This window comes from Symphodus melops, assembly GCF_947650265.1.
Source record: "Symphodus melops genome assembly, chromosome: 21".
NCBI lineage: Eukaryota > Metazoa > Chordata > Actinopteri > Labriformes > Labridae > Symphodus > Symphodus melops.
In genome coordinates this window covers 12,693,997-12,708,545 of record NC_136711.1, presented here as the reverse complement: position 1 = coordinate 12,708,545, position 14,549 = coordinate 12,693,997, and the positions used below count along the sequence as shown (strand labels likewise).

Genomic DNA, 14,549 nt, shown 5'->3' with positions numbered 1-14,549 from the left:
ACATTTAAACTTAACATAACCTGTCTTTATTCATTTAACACGTCTCATGTGTTGTTTTACAATCTTATTATACTCTTTTGGTAAAAATAAATTCTCTGATTAAAGTGACTCACTGAAGCTGTATTTGACCAGATCTGGTTGAGTGTGATGATTTGGATTTTTACTGGTGAGAACAGTATGGAGCGCTGCATACTCCACTCTAACGTTACAACAGAGATCTCAAAACGGGGGAAAAAAAACAGACAGTATCCTACCTGTGAAGGGATACTGGTGTCTTTCTCCCAGTATGGAAAGATGTTGGTGAAAGTGAGAGGTTCACAACCTGCAAGGACCAGATAGGCCAGAGGAGGCCTCCGAGGATTCTTCTCTGTAAGTCACATCACAGGGTTGAAATAAGTGTTTTGAAGCCAGCAGTGCTGCATGACTCTTACACTTCATGAAATCAAAACGCTGGTTCTAAAAATAATCCACTCCGGTACAATTTATACATCTTAGAAATGAGCAACATAAACTAAAATATCTGTTTTCAAACAGACTGTGAAGATGTTTATTTATGCTGTTAAAGATGGGCATTTCTATGTTGATTTGTAGCCTTTTGCAGCCAACTTCTAGTGGACATTTGATGAACTGCAGCCTTTTGAGCTCCCACACTGAACACTGAAAGTTGCTGTTTTGGCGTGTGAACATTTTTTTAACTGTCAATGACTTTAAAAAAAAAAAAAGCCACGTCGGTAAAGGATCATTTAGAGGTGTTTAGTTTCATAAATTACTTTCACTATAATAATTCTGTTTGTGACTTCCCTTTTTAATGAAGTAGAATTCCAACAACTGTAGTTGGTCAATGAAGCGTCTTGCTACAATGCTACAATCAGTCGCCCTCTTACCTTTGCAGTACTGCAGCACGGTCTCCATGGCGCACTTCCTCTCATTGTTCCAGCGGATCTTTGCAGAGCCGGTGCACTGTGTGTCGTCAGGCTGCCAGCCCTGCCACAGGTACACCTCCATACGGTTATCAAGCAAGAACAAGGCTGGAAACAAACAGAAGTTGTATAATCCAAGTAGGTATTATTGTTTAATGCAGCACTGAAAGACTAACACACAAGTTATTTTTTCTATTCATGTATTGACAGTAAGTTTCTTTTTAAAATTGTTAAGACATAGTTAGCACTGTTTTTTTTCGATTTAATGGATTGCATCATAAAAATAATAATATTTTGAATGCACTATTAAATATTATTGCCACAGGTGTCTTGTAGTACCTGGCTGCTGCGCTGAGTACAGGTTCTCCTGCAGGAAGGGCATGGCCATGACTCCCTCCGACACCCTGGCTGGATACAGCTTCTCCTCCCCTTCGAACACTCCCGAGCTCGCTCTTAACCGGAACAGCCGGGGCGTGTAATTGTACTTCCCTGGATCTGGAGACAAGACACACAAACATCAGGTTGTGTATTTACAAGAAGCAGAGATTGATGATGTTTCTCTCTGGAGAACACACCTTGCAGCATACAGTCGTAGGCCTTTTTGTCCAGTGGACCCAGAGCCTTCGTGAACTCTGCTGGTTCAGAACCCTCCTCCACCTCCTCCACTTCGAGGCTGCTTGACCTGCTCAGACCCAACTCTGAGGCGCACCTTAAAGAGCCAAGCACAGGATAAAAAAATGTTGCTCCTGATATCTAAATCAACAGTACAGCCATTGAAACATCTTCCCCAAGCCTCACCTTTGGGTCACTTTGTCTGCAGCTCTTTTAGCCACCTGCCGAGCACCGCTGTGAGCTTTACAGCCATGCCACAGGTAGAGGCGAGACTTGTGAGCGTTCAGAAGCACCAAGCTGGCACGAGAGCGCAGACTGGCACGCTTGCAGTCGACCTCCACCAGAGAGGCCTCCACCTCTGCCTCGCCACGGACACAGAACAACCTCCAGCCATCTGGATGGGTGAAGCAACCATGGTTAGAATGATTCAGAGAGTTAATGTGACATGAAATATTAAAAGCCAAATGGTGTTTTTTTTTTCTTTAACCTGTGTTGTTGGCACTGTCCTCTCTGCTGCCCTTGTGAATGACCAAACCTCCCTGGAAGAGCTGGAGGAAGCAAGGAGGCTCTTTTCCCTCAGTCACCAACACCTGGTCGAGAGGCGAGAAAAGACAAATACATAAAGAAAGATACAAATTGATTTGCCAGTATCTGCATTAATATTTTTGCTACTTTTAGGTTTTATTACAAATGATGCATGCTCAAATAAGTTTCATGACCAAGGCAAAAAGCCTGTCAATTATACATTGAATGTGCTGTCTTTCTCTGATTTTGCAAATTAAACTGACCCCCCCCCCAATGGATCCAGAACAGTCTTAAAACTCCAGAAGTTAATTGAACACAGTACAATTGTTTGTTTCTGAGACTTGCACATTATTTTTAAAGTTATTTCAGCTTTCTAAAAAGACACTCAAAAATGTTTTTGTTTTTTTTACTTTATCTATTTCTCACCAAATGTTTTAAAGGGTTAATCTACACACACATTTAAGTGTCTATATTCAGTTACCACATAAATACATACTACACGTTGGATCACTCACTTGCGACCCCCTGTGGCTGCCCAGCTCCACTGTCATCAGAGCAGAAGTTCCTTTCTCACTGACGCTGGAGTGACGACCCTGCCAGAAAAAACAGGCCGTCCTCTCTCTCCCAGGAGCCCCCGCACTCAGCTCCCCGGGTTTCTGCCGCTTCCCCACTGACAAAGAAACACAACGCAGTGGAAGATATCAGACCTTCAGCTTTGAGGAGAACCAACACTACTAACGAAGTGAAGTCATAGAGATACAAATCATTTAAATCTACTCATTTAGCTGTCAGGCCTCCTTTGGGCCGAACACTGGACTCACCGAGTGTGGTGATGGAGTACTTCCATCGGATGATGTAGGTGTCTCCTTGGTGCAGTTGTCCCAGGCTCTCCTCAGGCAGCTCCTCCTCTCCGTGCTCCTTGATGTGCCAGGAGTCTACTGCTACTGTCGCCAGCTCCGCCTGTCTGCCGTCATCTGCCCTCACAATGCCGTGGCCCCGCTGGACGTCCACACTCTCTAGGAGTGTCTTCACTGGCTCCGGCTCGTTGTCCAGCAGTGTTTTGGCGTCGCATGGCTGCAGGTCCAAGTCGAAGGAGGTACGCTCAGTGGAGTGGACTGGGCTCTGAGAAGAAAAATATATGTCAAGTATTTACTTTTTCCTCAAAAGTTCACACTGTATTCTTAATTTCTAAAAAGGAAAAACAGATATAGGGAAAGACAAAGAACTTTCATTACTACATTCGATGTTTTATTTAAATATTTGTATCCTTTTTTTGTCAAACACGTTTAGTTCAACCCCGCCCCGTTTACCTTGACTTCCTCAAGCTGTGCTGCTTCCTCCTTCTTCCTCTCGGCCCAGTCCAAGAACTTCTCTCTGAAGAGGGCCGTCTCGTTGTGCTCCGACAGCCGACCAAACAGAGTCCAGCTCGGACGACCCTCTCCCTTTCTGATAATCACAAAAAACACACACACACACAGAAAGGAAGTCGTTTAAAGACTTTTACAAGGCTGCAGCAGCAATGACATGATACAACCACTAGGGGCTGCAACAACCCAACCAATATTACAAACTCGCAGCACATTTTGGACCTTGTGAAACTGATTTTATTCTGAATCAAATGCCTAAAACAAATGTAAAAAGGATGCAGATTAAACATGAGATACTGACTGAGGTACATCTTTTTCCGTGCAGGAGGCGTTTAAAGGGTTCACTCTGCAGTTGCTATAGTCATAGCTGCCGCTGTAGAGCTGTTTGCCCAATTTAACAGCCACTTTTCTGTCAGCCAAGGACACGTCTTTCCCATGCCAGACGTACACCTCACTGCCAAAGTCAAACACGAGGACCTGGTGTTCAGAATGAGGGAGGGAAGAGAGAAAGTGCAATCCATAAAACAACAGAAATATGGTTTCTAAAAATGCTTCTCCAGGTTGAGTACTTTCCTAAGTTTGAAACAATTCTTTTTTTTTTTTAGGACTTTCTGTGCTGTTCCCAGACTTTCTTTGCCTGGTGCAAAGTGGATCGAATGTGTTTTTCCACACTTGTCAAAGCCTTTCCAGAAACATGAGGTCATTACTCTGGTGTGCAGCCGTGTTACCTCTTTAGAGTTGAGCAAGGAGACACTGGGGATGGAGGCCCAGGCGTCCTCATGAGGCACCAGCTTATCTCCCTGGAGTCTGTACACCCCGTTAGAGTCACACACTCCGCTTTCATACAGCTCGTCCTCCTCTGGCTCACCAGCCCCTGTCACACACACACATATCCTGCTTGTTATGATTTTTAAAGGTAACCAGAGAGGTATTGAAAGCAGATGATGATGATGGTGTATGTAGGTAGACTTTTAGTTGGTGTATGAACCTCTGTATTTGGTTTTTCCTCCGAGAAGGCTCCAGAATTCTTTGGCCCATCTGCTGTCGGTGTTGATGCCCTCCTCCAGGGTCGTCACCTGCGAGGCTTTACACCCAAGGTCCCTCTTTGCCTGAACAAACGCTGCCATCTCTGACGCCTGGCCAAACGTAACACATGTTACAGGTTAAAATGCAGCATCAACACCTCGCTTAAAATTCCCAAACTGGTTTTAAACTTGATTTTAAAACCATCTGTAGTTTCCTTCACTACCTTTGCTTTCTCAATGACGTTGGCAAACTCTCCACTCCACATAAAGCAGTGTTTTGGCGTTATGAGAAGGAAGCAGTCGCCACTGTTCAGGGAGTGCGCTGTGGGCTCCATCAGACGCACTTGAACATGCCGCCGACCTGCAAGACATATTCAAACAATTTAGAGTTTTTAACAGCCAAACATGGCTAACCAAGAAAAAAAAATTCTATTGTACAGATGTATTAAACAAACAAACATTTAGTCCTTTCAGTTGACTCTCTGACCTTTAATGCGAATGAGCATGAGCTTGTTGAAAGGCAGTGTACTGTTATTGGTCACAACATCCGTGGATTTGACGTTGCGCAGGTTGACTTTTCTGAAGTTCTCCTTGCTGGCCAGACCAGCCAGAGCCACGTCAGCCAGGTTTGATCTGGAATGTTTTGCCACTTTGAAGGAAAGGACAGAGACGGTTAAACATGGACACAGCAAAACACACACTCCAGGTCTTTAGCTCTCATTTATCTCTTCTTTTTCCCTGATTCTACCCGTGATGTGACGTCGACCCACCTCCCCCTCAGTTTTATTTTTAGTTCCTCAATTATGTCCATCCGTCTTCCTCTGCTCCTCTCTAAAATGCTGATGTTTTTGTTTTTATGTAAAGTAATTTGTAAACAGTTGTTTATTATGCTTGGCTCTCATTATTAGCACAATCAGATGGTAAAACCTTAAGAAACAATACATCTTTTCAAGCTTCTTTTTTGATGTGTTGATTTGGTTGACAGCCTGTGTGTAGCTGTAATAATCACTTCCTCTTGTGTCACTTTGACATGGTAATTGTGGTCTGTGACGAGCACGTATGGAGAATCAAATATAGGAAATACACTGCAGCAGACTTGCTTCAATTAACTGGCCTTCAGCATGATAAAAGGTTCCCAAGACTTCAGTTGAAGTCAGTTTACTGAAGATGAAAGGAGTGAAGTGTGATGTCTTTTTTTTTTTTTTTCTTTCTTTGATTATATTCAGGAAAAGTGCCCCTCTTTCATCATCTGATGAATTTATCTCTTTGTAAAGATCTATTATCTGTTTCCTTCATGTTAATACAGACGAGACTTTTGTTCGTTAAGTCGCAAGTAAAATTGTAAACAGTGTAAAAGTGCATACAACAGGAAGTGTCAGCCCTGGGATATCTTATCTACATATCTCCTGGCTGCCCTGGAGTTGACATATTGTGTGCATCTTTGGGGCTAAATGTGGTTGATGAATGGTTTCACTGTGACAGAAGAGCAGCAGGATGACGTGATGGGCTAAGCTAGGCTACGTTGAGCACCACAGCTTGACAATAAGTACGTTTCAGAAGTCTTACTCCTCTCCACTTGGATCCTCTTAGTCTCCACTGTTGCGACATTCAGCCTCTGCTCCGTGTAGACTTTCCGGATGTCTTTGCGGGCAGCCAGAGCTCGCAGCGGGTTCCTGGAGCCCTGATTCCTTCTAGCTGGTCGAACTGCTCGCTTGTGTTCTGCCACGGCTGAGTCCAGCCTGAAGACAAATGTGCACAAACACTGGTCATTCTCAGTTTGAAGATGGCAAAAAAAAAAAAAAAGTTCTTCAATAACAGCAAAACATGTCACTCTCAGACTAACTTTGGTGTGTTAGCCTGGATCTGGCTTAAGTCCTCCTCTGTCAGAACCATACTAGAGTCCTGGAGCGTCGAGGGGGAGACAGATTTGTAGAAGTTGCCGAACGTCTCCTCATCATCAAGCGTCATCACTTCTTTCTCAGTCTGTGCCGTCACCTCGATGGTGGATGACTTGCTTTGGCTCACACCTGGCACAACCACAAGGACAGAACAAAGGGATCAGGAAGTGTTGCCAAAAAATGTTTTTCTTGCTGTCTGGGACAGAGACATTGATTGGGGTAGATGATTTGATTTGGAAGTATGTAGCTCAGTGGAAGTCAAAGAGACATTAAGATTACATTTAAATATGTAAAAAAAAAATAAAAAAAAAAAAGCAGATTTTACCTTTACTATGGAGCTTGTCGAGGAAAGACTCGAGCTTGTCAAGCCTTTTATCTCCTTCTACCTTCACATCACTTCTAGTGGAGATTTCTGTGCAGCAAAAACAAACGGAGGTCTAATTTAGTTGACATGTCACCACAAGAGTTCAGTTCAAGAGTCAGTACTATCTACTCAATAGAAACCTGCTCTGTCAATAGATTACTCCATTTAATTGTTAAAGTCATTTGGCCTTTTACTTGCAAACTGACAAAAAGTCAAAGGAGAAAGTCTTTTACCTTCATGTGGCTTTACGGGTGTGGCATTACATTTTTTCAGAGCGATGAGAGGAGACTCTTCTTTTCCCGTGTCTGACACAAGACCTGGTGAAAAACAGGGAAAGTTAGGGTTACAAAGTAAAAGTTCTTTTGATTGGCACTATGACTAACAGTCTCAGAAAGTCGTGCTAATAAAACATTTTTCAGAATATGAAATGTTTTTGGGTTTTTTCCCCAAAGCTTTTTTTTTTGGCTGAAAATCTTCTGCGAAAGGAAAAGGAGTCCTAAGAAGGCCTTTTGGTAGATGATACACTGAACGTGTTGCTGTTTAATGTTCTTCTTATTAACTCATCGATCTACTAACTAATCCTTGCAGCTCCTAAGACAAGAATGTGTAGGTTGCATCTTCACAGGGGTTGGAGCAGTTGCCTCACAGCGAGAAGGTTCCTGGTTCGAGTCCCTGTTGGAGAGAGTTTGCATGTCCTCCCCTTGCATGCATGGAATCTCTCTGCTTCCTCCCACAGTCCTGCTCGTTAGGTTAGTTGGTGACTCTAAGATTGCCCGTAGGATTGAAATTCAGTGTGGCTGGTTGTCTGTCAGCACTGGGAGTGACAGGCAACTCTTAACGGGAAAAAGCAGTGTGGGTGATGGATGGAACCCTAAAGATCAGCTGTGTGGCGCAGAAACTGCTAATGTGCTATCATAAATTCTGCAATTATTGTAGGTCTTTTGAAAGGACTTCTTGTCTGTAAAATAAAGATACTAATGTGAAATAAAAGGTAAACTTGACCAGGTTAGGAAAAGCAAAACTCATCCAGTAGCATTAAAGGTGTTTCAGATTTACTCTGCGTGTGACAGAAGAACAATAAGCTGCCCATCTTCTGTTCAGTGTCTTTACCTCTCTTGGCCATGCGTCCGGCCACAGTGAATTGGGTGGAGTCGTTGGCTGCTCCTTTGCCTTTGTTCTTCCACTGCTCCTCCTTGTCTTTCAGGATCTTCATCCTATCTGCCAGGGACATCTTCGGCTCCAGGTTTACGTTGGATTTCTGGAGGAACAATTTCATTTAAGATGAAGCTTCAAGACTCGTTTGTGGGTCTCGAATGTGGGTCAAACGCTTCACTGTCCAATTATTTCAAGGCAGGAAACGACAGTAGTGAGGATGCAGTGAAGGAGCTACAAGAGAGCAAAAAAGGTTGTGTACGGTATAAAAGGGCTGAAAGAATAAAGGCTCCTGTTACTTCAGATTATTTCTGGAGAAGCGGGACTTCTACTTTACACAATTTCTGCCTGAAGTTTGTGTGATCCAAACTTTATTTTCACAACAAAAAAAGGAAATAAAGAATGTGAGGCCTGAAAACAGAACACCAAATCCCCGCTTTTATACCACAAAGCCATCCATCAGCCACTCTTCAGTCGAACTTTCTTGATACGATTCACTCCTGCTGCCTTTTTTGCACCTGAAACTCGACCATTAAAAAAAATGAATTAGCTGAGATTTACAGGCCCTCTTGTTCACCCTGGACCCCAGGAGCTGTTACAGCAATTAATGATACTCCACCTCTAAATATTTGAAGCATTTTATGGCCCTGCCAGGATTTTTACAGGCTGCCTCGCCTTATTTCTCAGTAAATAATGAGCAATTCACTGACTTCCTTTCCAGGTATCAGAGTCTTAAAAGCAGACCTAACTTACCACTGTGACAGAAAAGACACAGAACAAAAGCAGAACAAAAGAATACCCCACATTCTCTAAGGTTGGAGCTTGCATGTTTAAAATATATTCTTAAGTGAGCCGACCCTTTATGAATTTGTATTTAAGCAACAACAGTGTAGTGTGTGTGTGTGTGTGTGTGTGTGTGTGTGTGTGTGTGTGAGACAGAAAAAGGAAGATGAGCCGAAACAAATATTTTGAGCTTATTAAGGACACAGAAGAATCTTTTTTGTGGATGAAAATGATCGGCTGACAGTCTCAATGTAATTCAAAGTATCACCTCCGACAGTACAGGAGACCGTTGCCTAGTGTGAGTGCAACCTTAGGAAGTTAACAGCAGTTCAAAAGACTGTTAAAACTGTCACAGTGCAAAACTCTCCATCCTGCCGAACCAACAATTTGTGATACAGTAGAAAAGAACCAGCCAGAAATATATCTGTCATACAACAAAAATGAAGCAGAATTGTAAACAAAGCTGTAAATGCATGAAAATTCCTACATGTATGTGATCCTTATTAAAAGTGCCATATTTACTTTGAACACACGAGTCATATAGTGAAAACATTCCTTCTGAGAATCCTGCGCTCACAAACACAGAGACAAGCCCCCCCCCCCCCCTCTCTGCTTCATCTTTCACTTACTAAAGCGTTTTCTCCACACTCCAGTGTTTCACATGAAGCGAGAAGAGAGAAATGGGAGAAAAGTTCAAATGGATACATTCAATCAATCATGGCAACATACAGAGCCATCACATTCGAGTTAAACTTCAAAGTGCTGATTGTATTACACGAGAGGATAAGAGAAATGTGCTGACATATGGAGCTGTTTTAGGCAATGTTTGAGGCCAACATGAGTAGAAGTGAGTTTTTAAATCAACAATTTAGGAGTTTTTAGTGAAATCAACTATTTTATACAGGAATTAGAGAAACGCCCCATATTATCGGAGAAAATGCTGTTTCTTGTATCTGTAAACAAAACTGAAGCTTCAGGCTTCTCTACACAAACAATACCTGTCATCTCACACAGTCCCTCCAGCTCGCGGCCAATCTCTGGAGTGGATCAGTGAGGGGAAATACCTCGGCCTGACAGGACCCCAGAGAGAGATGGGAGGGAAGGAAAGGGCCAGGGCCGAAAACCCCCACAGGAAACCATTTTTCTCAGCCCTGCCTTACTGTACGGCGTTTTTAGTACTTTGGCCAAATCCACTGACACAGATATCGACCGACTGAGGGGGCCGGGAAACCATATCCATGTAGCAACAGGCAGGGTGTTGACAGCACTGATTTAACAGCGTTGAGTGTGTAAAGTTGTCCAGAATACAGGTCGAAAAATAAAGGGGGAAAAAAATATAATTCACAAAGTCCATGCAAAGAGGCACCTATGGCCACACACTCACCTGAAGGGGCGGGGAAAGGTTGACAGGCAGGTGTCAAAGAAAGGGTTAGAGTCTTCAGGTGAAGATAGAGGAAGCTGGAAAATAGAGGAAAAAGAAGGAACAATAATGGGAAGAAAAGAAAAGGGAAAGGGAAGTAAGAAAATGAGTAGAGAGGAGAAAAGGAGAAGCAGGGTAACTTCAACCCTCAACAGCTGGAGAGCGCAGGATTTAGCATGGACAAGGTTTGAGAGGACGGGAGAGGGAGGGAAAGGGAGACAGACTGTATACAAAGAGGCATGTGAAGGGTGAAAGAGAAGAAACCAAAAGCAAACAGCAGGGGGAATTACTCACTGCACTGGTGGGAAAGTTTTTGTTAAGAATGGCTGCGTTTTAAATTGTCTACTTAAGGAGAACAATCCCAAAAGATGAGGGATAACAAACTCATCTTTAGTTGATTATGTGATACATGTCCTAGGGAAAATGTTTCCAACTGATCTTTGTCTTTAAATGGACTGGATCTGACCAGTTTTCAATGAGTCATCACTGGAAAACAAAACCTAGACATTAAGTAAATCCTGAGGGATTTTAAAGCAAATTGTAGTTTCCACAATATTCTTTTAATGTCTTCTTGGCAAGCATAGTTGAAAATCTGTTGTTCAAACTGCTGTCATAACTGATTTTTAATTAATTCTCCAGCAATGCCTCACTTTACAACACGACTGGGGTGCACAAGAGCAGCTCTGCAGGTTTAACAGGAAACATCTGGAGCTGGTTGAAGGTGAGCCTGGTGTGTAGCATGCATGTTACATTCCCCTGGTCAACTCTATATCAACCAAAGAGCCACGACATCTGCTCTGGCTTGGCAGCGCATGTGAACTGAAAGCTGCATGCCTAGAACGCGAAACCAGCATCCTTTTCCTCAAGAGAGAAGCAGTTCCATCATGCAAGTAAATGCACCATTACTAATAGCATTAATGCCAATGATTTAGCCAAACCATGTATTTTCTGTCATGCGAGTTATTTTCCTTAAGGAGAAGCCACAGTGCACAGTAGGTTCCAGACAAATTCACAGGCAGTAACCGCAGATAGAATTAGGAGGAAGAAATCCGCAGACATGTTGGACAACCGTTTGGCTCCCTCTCATGCGTGCGAGTGTTGAGAATGAAGTTTTTGTGCCACATCAGGAATTACACTAAACTTTTATGGACTTACTGTTGATCTATCGTAATGCAGGAAGGCCACATGAAATGTAAAAATGACTGCAGTTTTCTTTTTTGGTCAGCCAGGGATTTGATCACATTTTTGGCTGCCTGTACTTAGTTCTAAATTCTTCTTCTTCTTTTTTTTTTTTTTCTTCTCAAGACTAAGAGTGGATTTTCTTAAATGTTAGGTCATTGTTGGATGTAATCGCAGCCCAAAGAGGATCATTGATCTGAACAGTCATAAAGCCTTAAGATGATCTGCATGACTGAAAATAACATCACTGCTGTTTTGGGGTTATCAGTGCAGGGTTTTCCATTGCTGTTGCACTATTTCTTCCTTGGACTCTATGCAATGGTTATAACAAAGTGTGGGGATGTTTTTTCCACTTAAAAGTTAAGCGCGGGTGGTCTTGTTTGCTAAGGAGGAAAGCATGTTGAAACCTGCATGCACTTCCAAATATGTCAGTTATCTTGTGTGTTTTAAAGGCTGACCTGTGTCAACTGTATGACCTAGGCATGGTTATTTACATTTGTGAGGCAGTAAAGTCTACACACAGTCAAGATTCTTTTTCTTTTACTTGTAAAAGAGAGGAGTGCAAATAGTCAACAAAGAAATTGGGCATTAGCTTGTGAGGTTTGCAGGTGTTTGGTCAGAGGAGTGTTTTATTTTTACAAGAGGAATGGGCTTGACCCTCTTTTTTTCTGTTGGATGCTATTTAAGCTCTAGATCTCTACATACAGTATCGCCACTCCAAAATCTGCTGCGGCCCCACCAAAGCCCTAACACTAAACTCACACCCTCTTGGCAGCAACAGCAAAAAAAAGAAAAAAAAGAAAAGCTGAATCAGCAGCGGAAGAAACTGTGTCCACAGCCAAATTGTTCTCTCCCTGAAAAACACAAAGCTGAGGGGAAGGCTCAGCATATGGCAGGGTTAGCTCCAAAAACAATCCCAAGGAAACTTGCTTTTGTTTTCAGGGAGTCTTGATCTGTATTTCAGACACAACTACCGAATTTACACAGAGAGAGGAGTTGGGTTCAAGACAAAGAATCACAACGTACCTTTTTCTTCCAGGCATTTTCAGAATCTTGGAGCTGACCAAAGCGATCAGCCAGAGATGTTTGGATCATATCGGATGGTTTGAGTTTCTTCCCTCTGTCCGTCTTCTCACCTTCAGTATTGAACTCTGCCAGTCTGAAAAGACAAAACTCAACGTTAGATTGATTTTTAAGGCAGCATGCACTGTCTTACTTAAATAACATTGTTTAAAGATTATTCTATGGGCTGCTGCCCTTATTTGGATAAAGGACAGCTATAGAGGGATAGGAGCTGTGGGAAGAGAGAGTGTGCACCAATTAACTTCAAGGACAGGAGTTAAACCTGTGACCAGTGCAACAAGGACTGTAGTGTGTACACAGGCTGTTCTATCAACTGACTTAACACTTTTCATTTTGGTTAAATAGTTGGTCAGTGGCTGATAGCAAAAACATGTAAGAACTAGGGCTCCACAATTAATCCTAATTACTTCATTCTCTTGATGTTAGCATTTGCAAAAACCAACAGTTATTTTATTAAACCAAGGAATTCTTCTTCAATCAGAATGTGTGGATCTTCACTTTTGGATGGAGGTATAACAGCGATATTTTCACACCGTTTGGATGCCGCTCGATGAAGCTCAAGCTAGCTATCAGCTATCTAAGCTAATTTGTGAAAATTCTGTCCAAAAAAAAAAAAAAAGTTTTAAAAGGATTTATTTTGGACCTTAAAGGGAAAAAGACAGATGATGGCTGTGTCCATAATCCCACACGAACTCAACACATTACATAGTGAATATTTCATTTTGAAGTGGTGTCAGAAGACTGTATGCATTGTCATGCCCTATATATTCAAATTAGTGTATCCCACAATGCATTGTAAAAAGTCGTTTACAATCAATGGTAACTATGGTAACGTCATGCATTGTGGTTCAAAGCTTTTTGTGACTGGAAAGTGCTTATTGACTGCTCTCAGATGGCTCCCTACTGCAACAATATTTGAGAGACAAACTTGTAAAGAAAAATGACTATGATCTTATCTAGTTTTATTTCCCTAGCTTTTATTGACTAACATATGTATATCTATGTAATATAATGCCTCTATCATGCTGTGTGCTCTGTTTGTGTACATTTAATGACCTCTGTTTGATAGAGGAGCCTGTGCTTCCATCCAAACTGCTCTCCAGCTCCTCCACATCCTCTGACACCGAGGACCTTTGCTCCAGGCTCTCATCAGGCGAGGGACTCCTCATCTCCTCAAAGCTCCCCCCGCTGCTGCTGCCACTCCCCTCCCTCTGCTGTGAGTGGATGCTAAAGCTTCCTCCATCTGTCATATCCTCAGTGAATGACTCATCCTCTCTGTCACTCTCCCCATCCACCTCTTCCCCTATCTCCTCCTCCATCTCCTCCTCCTCCTCTTCCTCCTCCTCCTCTTCCTCCTCCTCCTCCTCCTCCTCTCCACTCTCCGGGTGGCTGAGGGTCACGCTGCTCTGGCGGGCCGGCAGCGTGCACTCAGGCGTCGAGCCCTCACTGTGGTCTGACTCCAAGCTGGTGGAGCGGCTTTTCTTTAGTATTCCCCTGATGCCTCGAGGCCCAGAGTCTTGGCGCTGCAGGGAAGTTGGCTGGCAGGGAGAAGAGGAAGGAGGGGAGGAATCTCGGTTCCTGCTGAGGGACGGAGGCTGGAGCTGAGAGGGAGAAAACAAATGTTTTTTTTTAAAACTACAAGACATAATATTTATAAATCCTGGAAAAGACCAAACCAACATTTTCACGCTTTTTCTCCACATAAACAGAATAAAGCCACAGCTTATTTCTCTCTGAATAGTACACAGACTTTATAACACTAAATGAATATAAATATCTCGCTCCTGTTTCAGCTCCTACTGTTTCAGCCTTTTCTGACCGATGGCTGTTATGAAGACACTTTGGGTAAAGCCTGTGGCTTCAAGGGAGAGAACAAAACACAAAAAGCAGACTATGGGCAGCAAGAAGTCACACTGAAGAGAACAGAGGAAGGGGTCAAATGAAAAACGGATTGTTTCAAGGTGCCAATAAATGTGTGAGGTATTTATTTGTTTGTTTTTCTGACACACTCAATAACATGTCTAAATTGAAAAAAAGGTTGCACTCCAATCTAGTAATGTAATTTTTTTTTACCATCCCCAAAAACTGAAACAGTAACACTTTTGAGAATGCTTTCAAGCTTATAAAGAGTAACTCCAGTAAATTGCACTTCAGCAAACAAACCGGTAACTAGCCATATAAACACGGTTTTGTTTTCTTTTTTGTCTGTACAGTACAGGCT

The 14,549-nt window shown here is 42.7% G+C and overlaps 1 protein-coding gene across 2 annotated transcripts in view; it reads right to left on the bottom strand.

Annotated features, from left to right (window-relative positions):
* The window catches only part of LOC306817216 (supervillin-like), a 262,812-nt gene that overhangs the window by 2,225 nt on the left and 246,038 nt on the right, over nt 1-14,549 (bottom strand). For both annotated transcript variants that reach the window (XM_079333916.1, XM_079333917.1), the window contains 21 exons: nt 13,385-13,929; nt 12,272-12,404; nt 7,822-7,969; nt 6,945-7,028; nt 6,673-6,759; nt 6,293-6,476; nt 6,016-6,188; nt 4,937-5,098; nt 4,674-4,810; nt 4,413-4,560; nt 4,153-4,298; nt 3,726-3,901; nt 3,368-3,503; nt 2,879-3,179; nt 2,573-2,727; nt 2,020-2,122; nt 1,719-1,926; nt 1,496-1,629; nt 1,260-1,415; nt 885-1,028; nt 255-367 (listed from right to left, as the gene is read on the bottom strand). In XM_079333916.1, coding sequence (XP_079190042.1) covers nt 255-367; nt 885-1,028; nt 1,260-1,415; nt 1,496-1,629; nt 1,719-1,926; nt 2,020-2,122; nt 2,573-2,727; nt 2,879-3,179; nt 3,368-3,503; nt 3,726-3,901; nt 4,153-4,298; nt 4,413-4,560; nt 4,674-4,810; nt 4,937-5,098; nt 6,016-6,188; nt 6,293-6,476; nt 6,673-6,759; nt 6,945-7,028; nt 7,822-7,969; nt 12,272-12,404; nt 13,385-13,929 — 3,573 coding nt within the window. The remainder of the gene's footprint in view (nt 1-254; nt 368-884; nt 1,029-1,259; nt 1,416-1,495; nt 1,630-1,718; nt 1,927-2,019; nt 2,123-2,572; nt 2,728-2,878; nt 3,180-3,367; nt 3,504-3,725; nt 3,902-4,152; nt 4,299-4,412; nt 4,561-4,673; nt 4,811-4,936; nt 5,099-6,015; nt 6,189-6,292; nt 6,477-6,672; nt 6,760-6,944; nt 7,029-7,821; nt 7,970-12,271; nt 12,405-13,384; nt 13,930-14,549) is intronic.